At 42.5% G+C, this 18,683-nt stretch overlaps 1 protein-coding gene across 1 annotated transcript in view; it reads right to left on the reverse strand.

Moving 5' to 3' along the window:
• The window catches only part of fbrsl1 (fibrosin-like 1), a 322,663-nt gene that overhangs the window by 123,153 nt on the left and 180,827 nt on the right, over positions 1 to 18,683 (reverse strand). Inside the window, 1 exon segment of the mRNA XM_042488366.1 lies at positions 6,074 to 6,103. Coding sequence (XP_042344300.1) covers positions 6,074 to 6,103 — 30 coding nt within the window.

The raw sequence follows: 18,683 nt of genomic DNA on the forward strand, positions 1-18,683 counted from the left end.
ATGGTATAAATCACACAGTTATTGTTCTGTAATTTCAATTAAGAAATAGTTTAAAATAATCATACTGTATTTTTATAACATCTGATTATTTTCTTTACAAGTTTTCATACAAACAAAACATGCCTCACATGACATGACAATTGAGTTAAAAACATAAGATTCAAGGCAATAAAACAATAGTTATTTAAAAATGGAAGCAGCAAGGGTCCTGAGAACAATAATTTCAAGTTTTACAGGCGTCTTACTTTACTTTGGGAGTAATGTTATCAAAAACAGATTGACTGATCGATTATGAATATTTGAAACTTTTACAATTCTCCTTTTAGCAGGATTTAGGATCAACTTTAATTTCATTTCTTCTTAAACCACGTTTAAGAAAAATGACAAATAAACCTACATTGTACCTTTTTCACAGCATCAATACAATCAATACACCACTAACATCTGTGCTCTCTCACTTTCTTTTATTGTTACTGTTTTTTACCATCATATCACCTGACCTTATAATGTGATATTGTAAATATTTTGGAATCTTAATTGTGAAACAGTTTACAAATAAAAACAACCAGGTAGGGAAATCCAGCATATTAAATATATGACAAATCAAAGGACTCCCTTTGCCTGATTGCTAAACATTGCCTGCAATAGTCTGATACATCCACAAACAAAAGATAGATAGCTCAGTATAAACAGTATGACTAAATCTCTGTTGGCTGACAAACGCTGGTCGCCTTACCATATGTATCACTATATCGCCTAGACCTAGCCCCGCCATGTCCTTGGTTTCTAGCCGCTCCCTCCATCTCCACAGGACTGGCAGTCTGTTAAAGGTGAAATGTCTGTCGGGCACGTCTTTAATCAGTGCCATCGACTGGCCTGAGGATTTGGTGCGCACTTGGGGTTTATCTCTCAACTCGGCTAGATAAAATGAGCACAAAGTGATTAAAGAGTTGAGACGAGAGAAAAAACAGAAACAGAGGGTAAAAACACCCTGTCAGCCCGACCCCTACTCCGCTGATCCTATGAAGTGAGAGACAGAGTGAGGGAGGTGGAGAGATGCAAGAGGAGAGTGGGAGCTACCAAGGAGTCGCTGCTAACAGCTGGCAGCCTCCCCCTTAAAAAAGAAGCGGCTGGCTCTAGTCTGGCAGCCAGGAGAGGCAAGCGAGGGACAAGCAGGGATGAAAGGAGGAGTGTGAGAGATGGAGTCAGTGATGAAAGGTGGGTGGTTGATGGTAGATGAGTGGATGTGGGATGGGGTGGGGGGGGATTAACCAGCTTGCAAGGAGAAACTTCTGTTCATTGCCTCTGACACAAGCCGTCACATGAGAGACAGAGGAGGGGATGGGAAACAGAGAAAGAGAGACAGAGAGCAATGTAGAGGGAAGGAGGAGAGAGGAAGGGGGGAAGCAGCCACATTGCACATCTTCAGGCTGTGAATAATTTAGAGGAGCACTGGGGAGACGAGACGAAGATGAACACAAAACACTGGCAGCGTTTGACCTAGAGCTGCAGCTACATCAGTGCACATCACAGAGCGGAGAGAGCTCTCTCTCTCTCGCTCTCCCTCCCTCTTTCTCTCTTTTCTCTCTTTTGCTCTTCATCTGCCTCCCTCTGTGTCAGGGAGGAAACAGCTGTACGCTATTCTTGTTTCGCCTCACATTCTATGAAACTCAACAGAATGGCTGACAACTTTGTTTCATGAGGATCTCTCTTTCTCCCTCCCTGCGCTGGGAACGTCAGAGGAGTCAGAAGAGGCCCGCAAAACGGACGCATGCATGTCCACGATATATGGGGCCATGACGGTGGATACAGGTCTTTGACAGCTGACACACACAGGGCTTATGATGCCATCACATCGTGGGAGAAAGAAAAACTGAACATCCTCATGTGCCTTTATTCACTCTCAGCTTCTTACATGCAGAGTATGTGATTTCTGGTGCTATAAAGGTCGCTCAATCAAAACAATAACAAAAGACAAGACTTTGATGACATCATGAAGTAGCATGGAATTGTGGGAGATGTCGTCATTATTGTTTAACAACTATAGAGACACTGGTCTTTAGCTATGTATACAACCATCAGTGCAGCTGAAATTATTATTATGTTTAGTCATCTCAATTTAATGATATAGCCACAAGTCAACATGCAAACCTACCACTAGACGAAGTCAACTAGCCACACACTGCAAGCTAAAGCTGCTGTAGCAAATTCAAAACAAGTCACACAATACCACAAAAAACGAAGCGAGGGAGGCAGCGGTAGACCAGAAGCTTCTATGTTTTGCAAGGTAAAATTAGAGTTTTTTACATTACATTTTAATGTAACTACACAACCCAAAATATATGACATAGGTCTAGTCATTTTAGACATTTTAATTCTTAATGTTACATTTTTTTTTTTTTTAAATGTGATCTTTTTGGTGGCTTTTCTTTTTCTTATTTCTTTATTATTTTGATATCTTTTGGGTTTGGACTGCTTGACTTGGGACTCAAGAAATTGTAGCGGACATTTTCATGACAATTTACAGACTAAATGGTTAACTGATTCGTGGAAACACTAATCAACTGTTTAGTCAGTAATGAGAACAAACATTAGTTGCAGGTACTTTAATAAGGACAATTAATAATCAAGTATTGTTACCCAAATATTTTTTGCATTGCATTTTAAGAGCTGTGATCTCAAAACTACTTACAAGACATATTATTCACTTCATTAAACCTCTTCTATATTAGTATATAACTACTGTACTATTTAACACCATAAACTGATATTTCAGTGAATCATTTCTTGCAGAAAGCCCACATCAGCACACTCTGTGTCAGAAGACATGATGTGGGGTGACAGAGGGACAGTGCCGTGAGCAGCCGAGCGGTGGAAACTGTGGACAGCAGCAGTAAATAACAGCTGCCCTGTGATTAGGCACAGAAGAGGTTAAACAGAGCTCGTTCACGCCGCCTTTGTCAAGGTGCCATGAATCACCTCACCTGCTGAAGTGTGTGTCTGTGTGTGTGCAATGAAAGGACCACTGGGCATCTGTGGTGGGAGTGACAGTTGGGCGGACAGAGGGCGGTCTGATCACACCAGAAGGGAGGGGCCATTTATTACTGTAATTAAGGAACGGTGGGAGTGGAGGAGCAGAGATTTTAAATGCCCACCGATTTGCACAGAGACGGTTTTTCTTAATTTGTTAGAAACGATAGTACAAGTAAAACCACGAGGACTAAAGATGGCAAACAAAATGAGAGGTAACTCCGTTGCCTCTCTTTATTTTCTCAGCCCCTCCCTCCCTCTAACTCCCTCTCTCCTACTGTCTCCTGCTCGGTCTGCGTGGCTGATATTAATGGGACGTCCCTTGTTTGTAAATGTGCCAAGTTGTGTGCACCGCTGTGGGCTGTCTATTATAGCAGGCCTCTGGGGCAGCTTTTCCATATGGCATCACATATGGCACTCAGCAGCATCAATTAATGTTGTTATAATACTGATTTTTATGAGCTAGGGTTTCACTCCTTTCCTCTCTTCCCTACCCCACCACCCCCTCCCACTTTTTTTTTTTTTTTTTTTTACACCCACTGTCGCTGACTCTTTTGATTCTTTAAACTTCCTCTCTTCGAATTCCTCAAACCTTCGACAAACCTGGCTTCTGAACAGTAGAGGATCCGAAAGGTTTTTTTCGTGCCAAATTCTGAAAGCTCCTACCAGCTCTACTGAACGCCGTTCAAAGACCTTGAACATGACTTTGTTCCTACTATACTGCAGAAGAAGGGTAACGCAATTGCCAATGTGTCAGAATATTCGCATCTACTGTGGAGCTGAGAGACTTCGATCAATGAAATACGAAAAGAACATGGGAGAGATAAAGACAGCAATTATGCAGGCTGAAAACTACGTTGTGTAATATCACATATCTGCAACCAAACAGCGCATCTACAGCACCTATTGTAGTTTTGGTCACATTAGGCCAGCATCAGGGCCTATTAGTGTGTTAAATTAGGCCTGCATTTATGCACAAAGCAATAGACAGATGGATGTAAGAACAGAATCTGAGGGGCCTTTTTGTTCCCTGGTGCCTTTGGTGGTGGATCTGACAGGAAGGGAACAAGAGCGTAGCAAAAAGCCCCGCTTAAAAAGCTCCCAGCCACACCAGCCTTGTCAGCGACGCCACAATTAGAGACTAGATCACTGGCGCTTCCCAGTGAGAAACATCTCACCACCACTCCTCAATGGAACTCTTTCGTTTGAGGAACACACTCAAAGCTGGGTTTTAAAACGTTTCGGATGGCTAATCACTCTCAGGATGAAAGGCCCCGGCGTGTTCGTTTGTCTCAGCGTGGGGAGCTTCCCTTGCCGTTTCTCTGTCTCTGATTCTGATTGTTTTTGTTCGTTTCTTTTTCAGCAGGCAGGCGAGGCAGGCGAGCTGGCAGGCAGCACTGTTTGAAGGTGCAGTCAGACCCGAGTGCAGGCCTGATGCTTTGTAGTGATATTTCCAGCAGCACAATCTCATTACTTTTTGACGTGGGGGATGCGTGCAGGGGCGGATTGTCATTTCACGCTGTCAAAAGTTCCGAGAGGGAAACGGAGACAGGAATGGAACTTCAATGACCTGCATGCCTCTGGCTCATCAAGACTGAATATATTAAACCAAATAACACAGATAAAATCCAATGAACCAGATCCTTGAAGATGCTTGTAAACTTAATGTCCAGTCCCCAGGGCTGTTGAAGGGATCTCACTCCTTATCTGGGATCTTTGTAATTGGATCTATTTCACAGCCTCCTAAACCTGTCACTAAACATGCCCTGAACCTAATTAACCCACATACAGCAGCGCACATACAGGCAGGCAGCGCATGTACATATGTAGCTAAGACAAACAGCTCTTTGTGTCTTGAGAGGAAAAGTCCTGAGGGCAGCATCCCACACCTCTTAAAGATGGTGAGAGCTTCTGGACGTTTTCACATGGGACAATCACTGGCAGCTCTCCCCCTTAAAAAAAAGAAAAAAGAAAAAGAAAAACTAGGGGGGTTGTCCCTCGAAGTTGATTTCACACGGAGTTCTTTCAATACAGAGAAAAACTTTGCTCTGTTTAAGAAGCTGCCAGGCACTGATTGAAGCGCCTGGTTACTATGTGAACCCCAGCCTGTTGCTGGGGTGACTGTCCCAAAGTGCTTCCTGGGTAATTTTCGAGGTCACTGGTTTGTGCACGCCTATGTGGTGCAGATGGGCCCACCCTCATTCAGGGCCCAGCAGGAACTCTTTCATTAGACCCAGTGAATGGCCTCATTCATCCCCTTCACCTCAATTGGTCACGCTGCGTCTCTGCAGAGGGCCCAGGACAAACTTTTCTCTCTTTGCACTCCCTGATCTTCCACGCACCACCCACCTTAGTCATGCTTCACTTTTGTTCAGGAGCATGTGGTGGCTGAAGCTCCAGGCCTCATCTTTGGCTGTGAACTAACATAGACCGCCTGATTGGTGGCACGTAACTGACATTGCTGTCTTAGTTTATGTTAAAAAACAAACATTACATGAAACATGATTACAATGTGGCAACATTAATCCAAGGCACAAAAAGAATAATCATTCCTATTCAGAGATGTATTTAAGATTTTCCACAGAATTTTGACTTATCAATGCCTTAATGCTCCAAACTCCTAATTCTATCTCAGTGTTGCACAAAATCCCCAAGGAGCTGATCCAGGAGTACTCAGAGCCATTTCATCACTAAGTTGCCCGTCTCTCCACTGAGTCCCTCCTGTAACTGCAGTGCTTAGCCATGCTAGTGGCTCCTCTACTCGCTGCCTCTTTTTTGGCCCTCAAGTGAGTCTGAGGTCTGGCCTAGTGAGAAGTGACTAATTGTCTTGAGTTGTTAGTGTGCCTGGAATGAGATCCACTTCAATCTGCGACAGGGTGCACAATAATTTTGTTTCCCCCCCTTCCACCTCCTCCTCCCCCACTCTCTCTTTCTCCTTCTTGCAGCAGATTTACCCCTTCTGCTTCTCAAGCTACTGAGCTGTAAAATTGAGTGGACGGCAGGCAGGATAAAGAATGAGACCTGGCATCGTGGACGCACTAACCTTGAGGAGGGCCACTGCTGCTGGCTGCACCTAAAGAGATGGAGACAGAACGTCAGCCATATTGGACTGAGGAAGGATAAAAATGAGGAGGGAGGAAAGAGCAAAGAGAAAGGTGGAAAGCCTTGCTGAAGGAACAGCATGACAGCTTGGTAAAGCAGATCTAAATCAGCATGAGGATGAACAAACACACTACAAATAGATGACAGGGTGTCAACCATAGAAAAAGAAAAAGGAGAAAGTATGAGGTATCATTTAAACTGACCTTTACTCCTCTTAAATTCCTTGATCTTTCTCACCTTCATCTTTACTTAAAAATATAATGTCTACCCCAGTTAATCCTTCAGCTACTGTAGTGCACATGCACTTTACTCTAGTGTACCTATCAACCTTTGCAAATACTGTAGACAAATCATACTGAACAATTTTGGACAAAATGTACATATTTTAAAAAAACAGCATATCATAAAAACGACCCCAGAGCATGCTTCCAAGCAGTTGTAACAAAACTCCCCCTCATAATGAAATCAACTTGTATAGCCACTCTTGGAACGAATCTGAGCAATCAATTACTATGAATCACAAATACACTAGCTGCAGTTTAGATGTGAACAAATGGAGCCTCAGTCCCTTACAGATGATATTAGTGCTCTGAGCTGCTCTCTCTCCACGAGAGATTAAGCAGGTTTGTACTCTCCCAGGCGGGCAGTGCTCCCCCCCTCCAGGGTGCTGCACTATCATTTGCAGGAAAATTACTTCAGTAATGAAGAATCCAGGCCCATAAATCCTCATGGCCTCACCTTCCTTCGCCTCCCAAGTCTCGCTGAACAGCTAGTAAAAATTCCCTTTAAAAAATTCATAGCGCAATTTTGCTCAAATCCCTCCCAGCAAGCACAATTATGGAACTTTCATCTCAATTGATTTATGTCCTGGGCTAAGGGGGGGGGGGGGGGGGGGGGGGGGGGGGGCATCAGTTGGGAGAGGGGCAGGGGGGGAAAAAAAAAACAAGTGCTAAATCATTGTTTTTAAAAGGCAAGGCATAAGGCCTTTTGTCACGTTCACTGCATGTGTGTTGTAGTGCATGTGATGGAGGGGTGCAGGAGGAAGAATTTGAAGGGTTTGAAAGCAGGATTGAAATGGCAAAAAGGCGGAGGAGGAGGAGGAGGGGAGGGAGATGGTGTGGTCGGGGGGGGGGGGAGCAGTATTCCACTTGATTAATAACACTAATCAAATTATACAGTGTTCCACTGTGCCCTGAAATCTGGGGCCATAATGTCCTCTAATGGCGAGGTTCATGGAGCTAAACTTCAGAGGGAAAACACGGTGCTGACTGCTGCATGCCTTAATGAAGGCAGTAAAACATCCATTTCCAGAAGCCATGAAATGAAAGGCAAGATTGTAGATGTGCACCCAGTGGCTCTCCCACTGCAAAAAAAAAGGAAGGCTGTTAACACAAAAGACAGTGTCGGAGAGAGAAAGAGACAGACAGACAGAGTGACGGAAGACCTTAAGAAGAGAAATGAGGAGAGAATAATACAAGTGAAGAGATTTAAAGGGCAAGAACACCAAGAGTAAGGGGATATAAAAAGAAAAGGGATGATGAAGTGAGGATAGAAAGACAGATTGGTAGATGCTCTCAGTGCTTTATTTCCAAAAGAAGTTCTTTTCTGGCATGAAGACAATCTGTGTCTGCTGATTATGGATGAGCCAGGCTGCTTTACTATGTCTGTTATACTTAGTGCTGCTGACAGCAGCCACAATTCATCACTATTTAGTTGCTGATGCACCTAACCACGGCATCCTCCCCCTCATCTATCTCAATAGCACTCCATTAGAGTATTCCCTCTGTCCATCCAGGCATGCATTCTGTTGATCCATCTAACCATCCGCATTTCCATTCGTCCATCCAGCCACGTGTGTTCGTCTAGCCATTCATCCTTACATCAGTTCATCTATCCGTTTGTCCATTCATCTATCCATCTATCTGTACATCCATTCATCTATCCATCTATCTGTACATCCATCCATCAATAAGTCCATCCATCCATACATCTATCTGCTTGTCCATCCATCCATCTTTCCATCCATCCATTCATCTATCTGTACCTCCATTCATCCATTCATCTATCCATACCTCCATTTGTACGTCCATCCATCCATCCATCTATACATACGCTCATTCATCCACATTCATCTGTATATCCATCCATCTATCCATATATCTATTTATCTATCCATCCATGTATCTGTATGTCCATTTATTCATCTGTCTGTCCAAACGTCTATCTGCCTATAAATCCATCAAATCTTGTGTAAATAAAATTCTGCTCTGAAATATCTGACACATACAACAGCATTGCTCTGACTTTAGCTGTCAGCTAGTTGCTGCAGGTAAGCGGTTAGCTTGTTACTTCAGGGCATCATACCATAAGACAGTGTGACTTGTGCCGGCTGTGGCGTACTACATGTCTGACACCTAAGCACAACACGTAAAGATATCTGGCCACAAAGTTTAGAAAAAAAGTCTGCTGCACTAAAACTTACTGAAACTCCAGACACTTCAGTTTAAACAAAAGCATTATGGTTTACATTCAATCTGCTAAATTGCTCATACTACAAACAATCAAATCAGCCTTTGCATCTTGAATAAAACAAATGTTGTGCGTAGTCCTTGGGGCGAAATTTCATTTGGAGAGCGAGGAGGGGCAAAAAACAACAAAGCTGAGAAAACACAGATTGCTATTGTTATTATTATCATAATTACAGTTGTGCTTATCATGCAAGCGGCCTCAATCAGGATGAAATACAGTTTCATTTGATGAAGCTTCCTGTTTTGACTGGCTTGAGTTTGGGAACCACACACTTGGCTGGCGTGCCAAAAACTCAATCAGGCGCAATTACATAGCCATCAGATAGAAATGTAATTGATTTGAAAGCTGACATGAGATATAACTACATTACAGTGGAGGCACAGTGGGGAGGCTCCTTGGGGACAGGGCCTACGGGGAGCTCATTACCGCCAAGCTTTGAATTATTGAGTGCAAGGCAGTGACATTGAGGAATAGAGGCGGGTGATTGGCTGTTACAACTCTGCGAGTGTTTATCTCAACTTACAGCAACCTAAGACATCTGAAGGAGTGATCTGCCCGTGCATGAATATTGCAAGGCGAGAAGTTGTAATGGTTCATAATTGAAAGGGTTCAGGCCAAGGTAGCATCTGTGGGTGCACATCATGGCTGCCATTTCCATATCTACTATTCGTAATGAGTTCAGCTGAGGCAAAAGACGACATCAGTCCTGCCTGTGGGTCGTTTCCATAGCAATAACACTACCTTGTCCTCGTGTCACATATTAAGTGCTTTGGTTAGCACTTAGTTTCTAGACATGTCACATGTCACACCGAACCCTGCACAATGAGAGCTGTGTTAGCTGAGCACGGTGCTTTCCAAAATTTACTTTCACTTACGTCAAATTAGATTGGTTGGTTTTTGTGTTGTCTAGTTTGGCTGCTGCTAAGCTGGCTGGATTGTTTACCCCCTTAAAACCTAAGCAAATTGCCTCAATGTCTTTCAAAAACATGGGAGGAAGGCAATCTGCATCTTCACATGAAATCACCCCAAATTAGCAAGGAATAAGTAAAACGCTACAACATTACCTGAAAATTAGCACACACACACACACTAACAAATAACAAAAAAGAGGGAAATGGCTTGATAAAAATGCAAATGCAATTGACTTTCAATTTATGATTATAATTGAATGATTATTTTCTAATAATTACTGTCTCATATTTTTCTCTCTGTGGCTCTCTTTTTTTCTGTCTTTTTTTTCCCAAACTATTTTTCAGTTAATTTTCTTGTCCCTATCTGTGGACCAAGTTACTTGTTGCCTTTTTAGCCAAATTGTCAAAAGAAACAAAAACAATTTGCGTAGGCTTGTAAGGCTTGTAAAAGGTGTCCATAACACAACAAACTGATGTCAATCCAGGTTTCAAAGGGTTAATGGAAAGACTAGGAGAAACATAGCATTATATGTTAATTTGTCCTGTCTTTTTTGAAGTTATGCACCAGTATTTTTATTATTCGAACATATTTTCAGTTCTTCCTCTTTTTAGCTTTACAGACACAAAGAGCTTAAATTAGGTGGCAGCCCCCTTTGGGAGTGAGGCTGAAGAAGCACATCTGCCTGACCCTGACCACCAGCCTATGGGTTTCCCTAAAGTGCTAAGGGGTGACTGTCGGGAGGATTAAGATATAAGTCACTGCAGCGGGCCCTCATCGTCCCCCAGGAAACTGGTGACTGCCTACCTCTGGGAGAGCTATGCCCCCTAGGCTTCTGCCACTGATCTCACTACGTCTCTCTCATTCTTTCTATCACTCTTCTCTCTCTCCTCACACGGCCCTCCTGTGAGCTTTCTCACAAAAATGAGAACTCAATTAATTCAGGCGAAATGAGGACGAGGGAGGAGGAGGAGGAGGAGGAGGCCGAGGGAGCCCAGAGAGACAGAGAACAAGCATGAGAGAGGGAAGCCTAACAGAACTGCTTGTCGATCTGCGGCCTGGAAACAGCAAACAGAGCTTGGGGTGACTGTGCATGTGCACTAAGTCTTTAGCCAAGTTAATCCTGTCTGCAGTTTAAACATTGCTGATGAACGAACAATCCTCATTACAGAGGGGGATGCTGGGTAAATAGACAGGTTGTCGGGAGACAAAAAGAAAAGAGCAAAGCCTGAAAGACATGAAGACAGAGCAGATATGACTAAAGACATGCTGATACTCAGTCCCTCTGCATGTTGTTTATTACATGAATGCTGGGATGCTCTGACCCTTTGTTAAAGTTCAGCATCTGACATTCTTGCTTTTATGACATGACAGTGACAGACACTGAAGATGTAAAATTACAGCTCCAAGTATCCCCTCACAATAATCTACATTGTCGGATTTGAACCGGGGAAATAGAATATCCAAACTATTTTCCATTTCCCTGGAAATACAATAACGGGAAAACGGGAAGAACTAGTTATGTCCTAGGTGTAAATCTAATTGGCTGATATTTACAAAATAAACAGAAACACTTAACACTTAAGTCCTTCATGTAAGTTCTTTACTTGCTCTTGCTTGGATGCAACTCTTGGACTGATCTGTCCTCCTGTACTTATCCCATGTTTGGAATAAGGTTTTGAGACAATATGCACTCAGAGCAAGCGCATCACATTTAGATCATTTTTGTATCCTGATAATCTAAAAAAGAGGTGATAAAGGATAACAATGCAGGGATGGAAGACTCTGAACTGCTAATAAATGTCAAGATATCTATATAAAGCAATGTGGGCCCAGGAAAGTTAGGATCTAGGTGGATAGCAGCAGCCAATGGTTCAATGGTTCTAGAGCAAAGACCTCTCTCAATGCCAAGTGTTCAAGGACTGAAAATAAATTAATCTGTTTCAGTCTAAACCACCTACGCCCAACCCACAATCCGTTAACTCTGCATTGATTATAGCAGCACAACTGTCAGGACTGAGACAAAGACAGAGACAATGACAAGGACGCTGTGGTTCCCCAAAGTGTGTGTCTGTTTGAGAGAGAGAGAAGAGAAGGTGGACTATTACACGCAATGTTTCTGTAAGTTATTGATATTGATTGATATTGTTGTAAAGCTGCTTTGTGACTTTTTGATCTACCTGCCCAAGCCAACGATGTTTTCTAGTAAGCTCACCTGAAACCGCCTGTGCACCACTTGTTTATTAACATAAATGGTGTTCTTTTACTATGAAGGATTTTCCTGAAAAAAACAAAAAATGTACAGACAATCTCAATCATGACCCACTAGAAGTGCGTGTCTGTGTATTTTTCTGCAGAGATTCTGCCCTCTGCTTATATTTTCTTATCTTCTCATTTTCTTTGTTTGGGACATTTATGAGCCCTCAAGTGATGTTGGAGCTTTATAAAAAGGTAGAGACCCAGTGACAGACTGTGAGCAGCAGGCAATCAAGAGACACAGCGCAGAAAAAATGCAAATATAGCCGGTCAAAAGCCAAACGAGAGTGAATCTGGGTTTGGCTTTTGAGTTTAGTGTGTTTACAAACAGTAACTTACAATCCTGCATAGTATATGTTTAGTAATCACTAATACCATCAAAAACATACACAAAAGCTGTCAGGTTAGGACACATACATTTATGCATTTTTAGCATAGCATTTGCGTTTCCTTTAAATATGAGCAAAGTGTTTTGACTGTAGCTGAAGTTACCTTTAAAAAATCAATTTCGCTGGACAGTGTGCTTCTGTTCCAGGGAAAGAAAATGTCTTATTTTCTGGGAAAACTATTAATCTCTACTACACAGCATATGCAATGAACAAACTATGGTGTGAAAAAGGCTGCATGTATGTCAGTTTATGAATGTGACATGTGACCTATGACCTTGAAAACAAGGACCTCATGCTAGACTGCAGTCATCAATCTTAAGTGAGCCCGGTCACCCAGCTTAATGCTATATTAGGGAGCTACAAGCCACCACATAGCTCAGCTAATTTTCTCATAGTCTTGCAGAAAAACTGGCAGAAAACCAGCTGTTAGCAGGGGCTGTCGCCAGGTTTGAGGTCACTAGTGCATACACACATGAACACATACACACATGCACACACAAAATATGTGATACGAGGTGGCACACTGCAGTATTTCCAGCAGCTACATATGCTAAGTAGGCTAAAAACAAATTGACTCTGCAGCCACTTTTGTTTTCCATCTGAATTGTTGTTTAAAGTACACAACTGTTTCCTGTGTGTCTCACTGAGAACTAACAAAGAAAATAAGAACAAATGACCTATTTTGATGGGAAGACAACTTGTAAGCTGTGAGATGTTATCTCCAGTGCAAAGGCGTTATGAAAGTAACCACTTCACTCTGACAGAGTGTAAATCTTACAGCATTCTGGGATATTTTTATGTTCAATGTTGACTGCAGTGCATATATTACAGTATTTTACTAGTCCCACCTCTGCGACAAGGCTAGTAAAATAGGCGAGTCAGATAGTTCCAAATTTTCATATGATAAATACCTTGCATGTGAGGAGCCAGGGGGGATTGTGGCAAATATGTTTCCAAGAAAATCAGTCTGCCACTAGTAGTTAGAGTGATTGAATAGCCTGTAAACAGAAGCAGCAGTCTTGCTTGACGCTCTCTGGGAGACACTAATATAGTTGTGCTTCCAGGAGCTGAAGGGAAGGAAGGAGGTGGGGCACCGGAGTTCATGAACTAAACAGGGAGAGCGGGGGCTTTTAAAATTATCCTGTCTCTGCACTTGGCCTGGTCTGTGAACTGAAACTGCAGAGTAAAAGCACAAGACTGTTGAGTGAAGTACGTCAAGTCAGTCATAAGACACCCGTGTTCAATGGCTGATAGTGTTCCTCACATTAGCCCAAATTAAAATGAGATCTTTCTCTAACAATCTCATTAAAAAAACAGCCATATGATGACACTTTCCCACATTTATGCTTTCCATTTCCTCCTCTGCAAACTCCCGAGGGGAATAAATTCTCCTTTGTTCATGGTGCTCGTAAAAGGACCTTTTTGCTGCCGGACTGGCATCATTTCCATCTATCAAATTCATCACAGTCAGAGATAATTTTTTTTTTTACAGAAAGTATGGAGACTGCACAGTCTTGTTGACTTAGCAGGTCCAATTAGAGGCAATATGAGCATGAAAATGAATTAAGCACGCAATTTAGCACTTCAGTTGAAGACATGTCTTTGGTTCTTCAGCACAAATCAGCTGACATTGATACTATATTGAGCCCAAGAAAATTACACTAATAACAACCCAAAAAAGAAGGCCGTGTTCTTTCGTGAGTGGAGTTTGAGGTTCTAATGAACAGAGGCTTTGAGTGTTTCACTGCCAAGCAAACAACTTATTGTGGTTCTTAAAAATATATCTACCAAACCCCTGACACCATAGGGGTGTCAACAAAACCTACATGCGTGCGATGTTTTTTAAAACTTGTTTCACTTTCTTGATGTCAGCTCTGGTAAGTAAGTGCTATCTTTTGAGACTGTCATTTTCCATAAGAACAGGAAGAGGAAGGAGGAGAGGCACTGAGAATTCAAACTATGCAGCTATAGCAGTTTCGTTGGTGGTGAGCCGTTGAGAAAATGTGAGAAAAACCGCAACCTATGCACCTATTGTGCAAGCACGTAAAACCACAAAGGGAGTTATGAGTTGCTAAAAGAGCAGGTTATCTGTATATGGTGTTAAGCCATAGCCCAACACAAACTTCAGCTTAGTCCTGTGAAACAAACACGCACAACATTTCTAGCTTCTGAAAGTGGGTCATTCATGACTTAATAAATGTATGGAGGACCATAATGACTGCAGACGCTTCCACAGATGGCATGAGGGGTCACTAAATGAGTTGATGAGTATAAAAAAAAAACCAAACATATAATCTAAGCAAAATCTTACCCAATTTTGACCCAATTCATCCCAGCAAAACAAAACCATCCTTACGTTCATTCTTTGTGATCCTCTCCTAGCCTGGGTCACTATTGTGAGGAAATCTTTAAAGGGGCTCTAGATGAAATTCATAGCATATGAGATGTCTGGACACCCAGCAATAAGAACAGCAATTGTGCTGACAGAGCTAACAGTGTTAACCGGGGGGGGGGGACCCGTAGATGGGCGCTATATATTCATAAAGACATCAGTCAGATAGCAGCCGTAACCGCTGTATGAGTGCAGTGCAGAGCAGCAGCATTGAGCGAGCCGGTGGGATACAAACATGCACCAAAATGTACGCACGAATAGACCAGCTCACCACAACAAACCACAGAGAAGCTCAAATTTCAACAAGTCCAGAGTCAGTGAGACTTCAATCTCTTCTCAGGTCGCCATTACTCTACCAAATCTTTATGGAAAATAGCTGCTTTAGTAGTGCTCTGAACGTCACATATAGAACCGTTTAATTCTATTAATATATTTTTGACATCAATCTAGACCCTGATTCCCTTATTTAGTGTTCTTCCGGAAAATCTTAAATTAACAGCTCCACTGAGTCATACTATTGCACTCACCACTGTTTTACCCCACACCTTTTCTTTTTAAAATTGGTAAATAATAATTGGTAATCCCTCATCTATTGGCTACCTAATAGCCATTAGATGTGGGATGCTTTCAGACAGATGCTATGGATGCAGTACTGATCATAGATGATAGCCAGAAGCAATAACATTTTAAAATCAATATTTTGTGTCAAATTATTGATTTCTTTAGTTATTAGCATTGTAAAAAGTGGGATAACTTACAGCAAGCAGAGTAAAGTATCACCCCTCTGAGGTTCACTGTGCAATAATGACCTGCTCCCTGTACATTATCCCTAACATAACACATTTTTAGGGACTTAGACTGATGTACACTAACTTTATTCTTGCATCTGAATAAAAAACATAAAGCAAATGTATATATTTAAAAAAATAAATAAATCTATTATATGCTGTTGCCGTCATAGACCGCAGATCTAAACCTAACTAAACACTTTGTTAAGGAGCACTGACACTGCTCTGGTGGCTTGTCTGCATGACACCTTTCTAACGCACTCTCTGTTAAATAAAATAGCTCCTTTAGCCAAAAAAGCCAAAAAAAGAAAGAATCTGAGAGGCAAAGGATATGTACATCATGTCTCTGACAATAAAGCTCTGGCATGTAGATACACACTTGAGTCCCCAGACACCTGCAACACATCTCCTCTGACCCGAGCATGAAACCAGGACAAGAAACAGTATGCAACCGTTTGGTTTTGTTTGTCCTCCTGGGGCCGTCTTGGCTCTAGGAAACCCTACCCCGGCGTTCGCTTTAATCCCCGGAGAATGAAATGCCTGGCCAGTAGCACACAGATAAAGCACCAGGTGATTGCATATCTGTGACAGACCACCATAGAAGGCTCCAAATGTGGTTCCTGTGACACTGTTAATTTGACGGCCCTTCTCCTGTTCTGCACTTGGCCTCGAGGGCAGCCCCCATATCAGCTTACATCTAGTCATTTACCTCCAAATAACATGAGCTGCGTCAACTTTAACTGATTCAATTGAGCAGAATTGCACACAGTTCATTGGCTTTTGGCTGGCGCTGGCGGAGTAGATGACAGCGGTGTGTGGAGCCGGAGAGTATCAGTTGACCCAGACTAATTATTCATAAGGCCTTGTTGTGATGGCTGCTGCTCTGGTAAGGTCAGGCAGGAGCGGCTAAGGGAAAACAAAAACATTTCCTACTAAAACGGAGCTGACACCGCTGGGTATCTACAGGAAACTATGAAAGAAAATCTGATGCCTCAAAAGGAAAAAAAAAACATCACTAAGAGCAGTGAGCTCTCAGTGTACTATTGTAAGTGGATAGCGGCATGACAGCTATACATTCCCAACTGGAGGTTGTGTCTGATGCAACGGTGATATGATATGATATGAGAGGGGCGCTCATGCATGACTTGAAAATGGCGCAGCTCCTTAAATAATAGCACACTCTGTGTCCTCACAACAACAGGCAGGCATTGCCTTGAAATTTGTAATTACAGTAATTGTGATTCCGACAAATGGGCCTCCAATACGCTCTTCAACGGTAAAAATACAGGTTGCGTTATCCATGAGGAGTCTACTAAAAGCATCAGTCGACAAGGCTTTAATTTAGTAGCTCTTGGATAGAGGGAATTTAAAATGTCCAGATGTCTGCAAAAATATTCTGAATAATATTATTCAGATGAGTCTTTGACCGAAGCAGAAACTCGGTGACTCCTGCAGGGTAAAACTGAGGGAACACTCTTAACCTTAAAGCTCACACAAACCCGCTTTCTCACCTCTATTTACAATCAAAATGAACCACGGAAATGTGTACCCACAACTACACACACACAAGGCCCACTTATGAGCAAGCACAATAGTGTGGCAATTAGTGGCTAGAGAGGAAGAATGCTGGATCGGTTACAGTTGTTGAATGTTAATTACAGCGTTTTACGGCGTTGAGGAGATAACGAGTTAGCGCCTGGTGACAGCAGCGACACGTCCTTTAACGAGAGCCGTGGAAATTTATGAAACTTGAGATCAGGGACAATGAGGCGTTACTGGCTTGTCAGACGCTCTCCTGCTCACCCTCCCTTTGTCCTAATGAAGGCAGACACTCGTTTCTTTCTCTTCTCTGCTCGTTCCAGCGCTGTTCGCCTGGAGTGATTATTGTTCGAGGAGGAAAGGTAAAAATCAGCAGATTGGGATTCTGTCCTTGTCCACCTTATCATCTCACATCACCGCCGCCACTGTCTAATCAGCTGCTGTCACAGGGTAGGAAAAAAATAAGCAGAAAACATGTGGACACATAAAGGCCAAAGATAAACATGGGGTCACATTACAGATAATTCCCCGTCTGGGGCAGGGAACACAGCCGGTAGCCAGACAAATATGAGTGACCATTCATTCCCGTCTATCTAAATAGCAAGGGATCAAGAGCTTGGTGAAATCCGAGGGGTTAATATGGTCATGTTGTGAAGCCTGGTTTGGAATTTAGGTTAATGGAATCATTGATAGGGCTCAGCTCTAATGCCAGCAACGCTTAAGAGGATCCATACCGCATGATTTAGACAAATCCTGGGACATTCTTCAAAGTTTCCCCCACTGACCCTGGCAGGACTTTTTTAAAAACAGACACACACAGAAGTCTGAGGATTTCTCTGAGTCTCCACAGCCGCTGCTAACCAGAATCCCCCAGGCTGTATCAACAGCCTAAATGGCTTTTATAGAATATTACATCAGTTACACTGGGGCAAACGTGGGCCCCAGTGGAAATTAGGCCTAATAAACACATAGAGAGGGACTGTTTTCTTTTTTCCCTGGCAAATTACTCTGAAATATGTGAGCAAGAATGTATGGTAAAGTATGGGATTCTTGAGATTGTAGCTCATGTCTAGACTTGGACCTGACAAAAAAAAATGAGTACACTCAGCCTGGGTCAAAACAAGTGATTTATATCTGCATCAAAGTATCTTTACTGACCATATTACAAGTAGGGCTGCAAAAGAATGTATGTGAGATTTTAATTTACTCCTAATCTCCATGGTTGAAGCTGCTGACCTGCTACCAATACTTGTGGGCTGCAGCCTCCATGAGGAGGAGGAACTAGCCTACTGGAGAGAGCAAAAGAAGATCTTTTAAAACCACAGAAGACGAGACGCCTAGGATGGTGTTCAGATGTCAATAAAAACAGGTGTTAACCAGCTTAGCTAAGATGTTAAGAGCTTGGATAATCCCAGCCTGGATCCAAGAGGGATCCGGCTCTGGAATACTAATGCTTAGGATGCACCGTTAAATCGCTCAGAGTTGATTAGGAGGTTGGTAAGAGTGCTACCGCTGCTACAGATTGTCAAAGCCCAATTTGCATCTGCTGGCAATTACTAAGGATTGAAGGAAAAGGGATGTTCACTTATAGAGAATACTTAGTGGTGAGATGAATCATCCAGGTCTGCAACAACCTTCCTCTCTTGACAAATGAATTACATTTCTTACTGTAAGTGCAAAGGTACATTGCATCTCACATTACACCTCACCTGCAAAAAAGGTTTTACCTTAAGTAGTTTTCTGCTCCAG

This window comes from Plectropomus leopardus, chromosome 6 (genome assembly GCF_008729295.1).
Source record: "Plectropomus leopardus isolate mb chromosome 6, YSFRI_Pleo_2.0, whole genome shotgun sequence".
Classification (NCBI taxonomy): Eukaryota; Metazoa; Chordata; class Actinopteri; order Perciformes; family Serranidae; genus Plectropomus; species Plectropomus leopardus.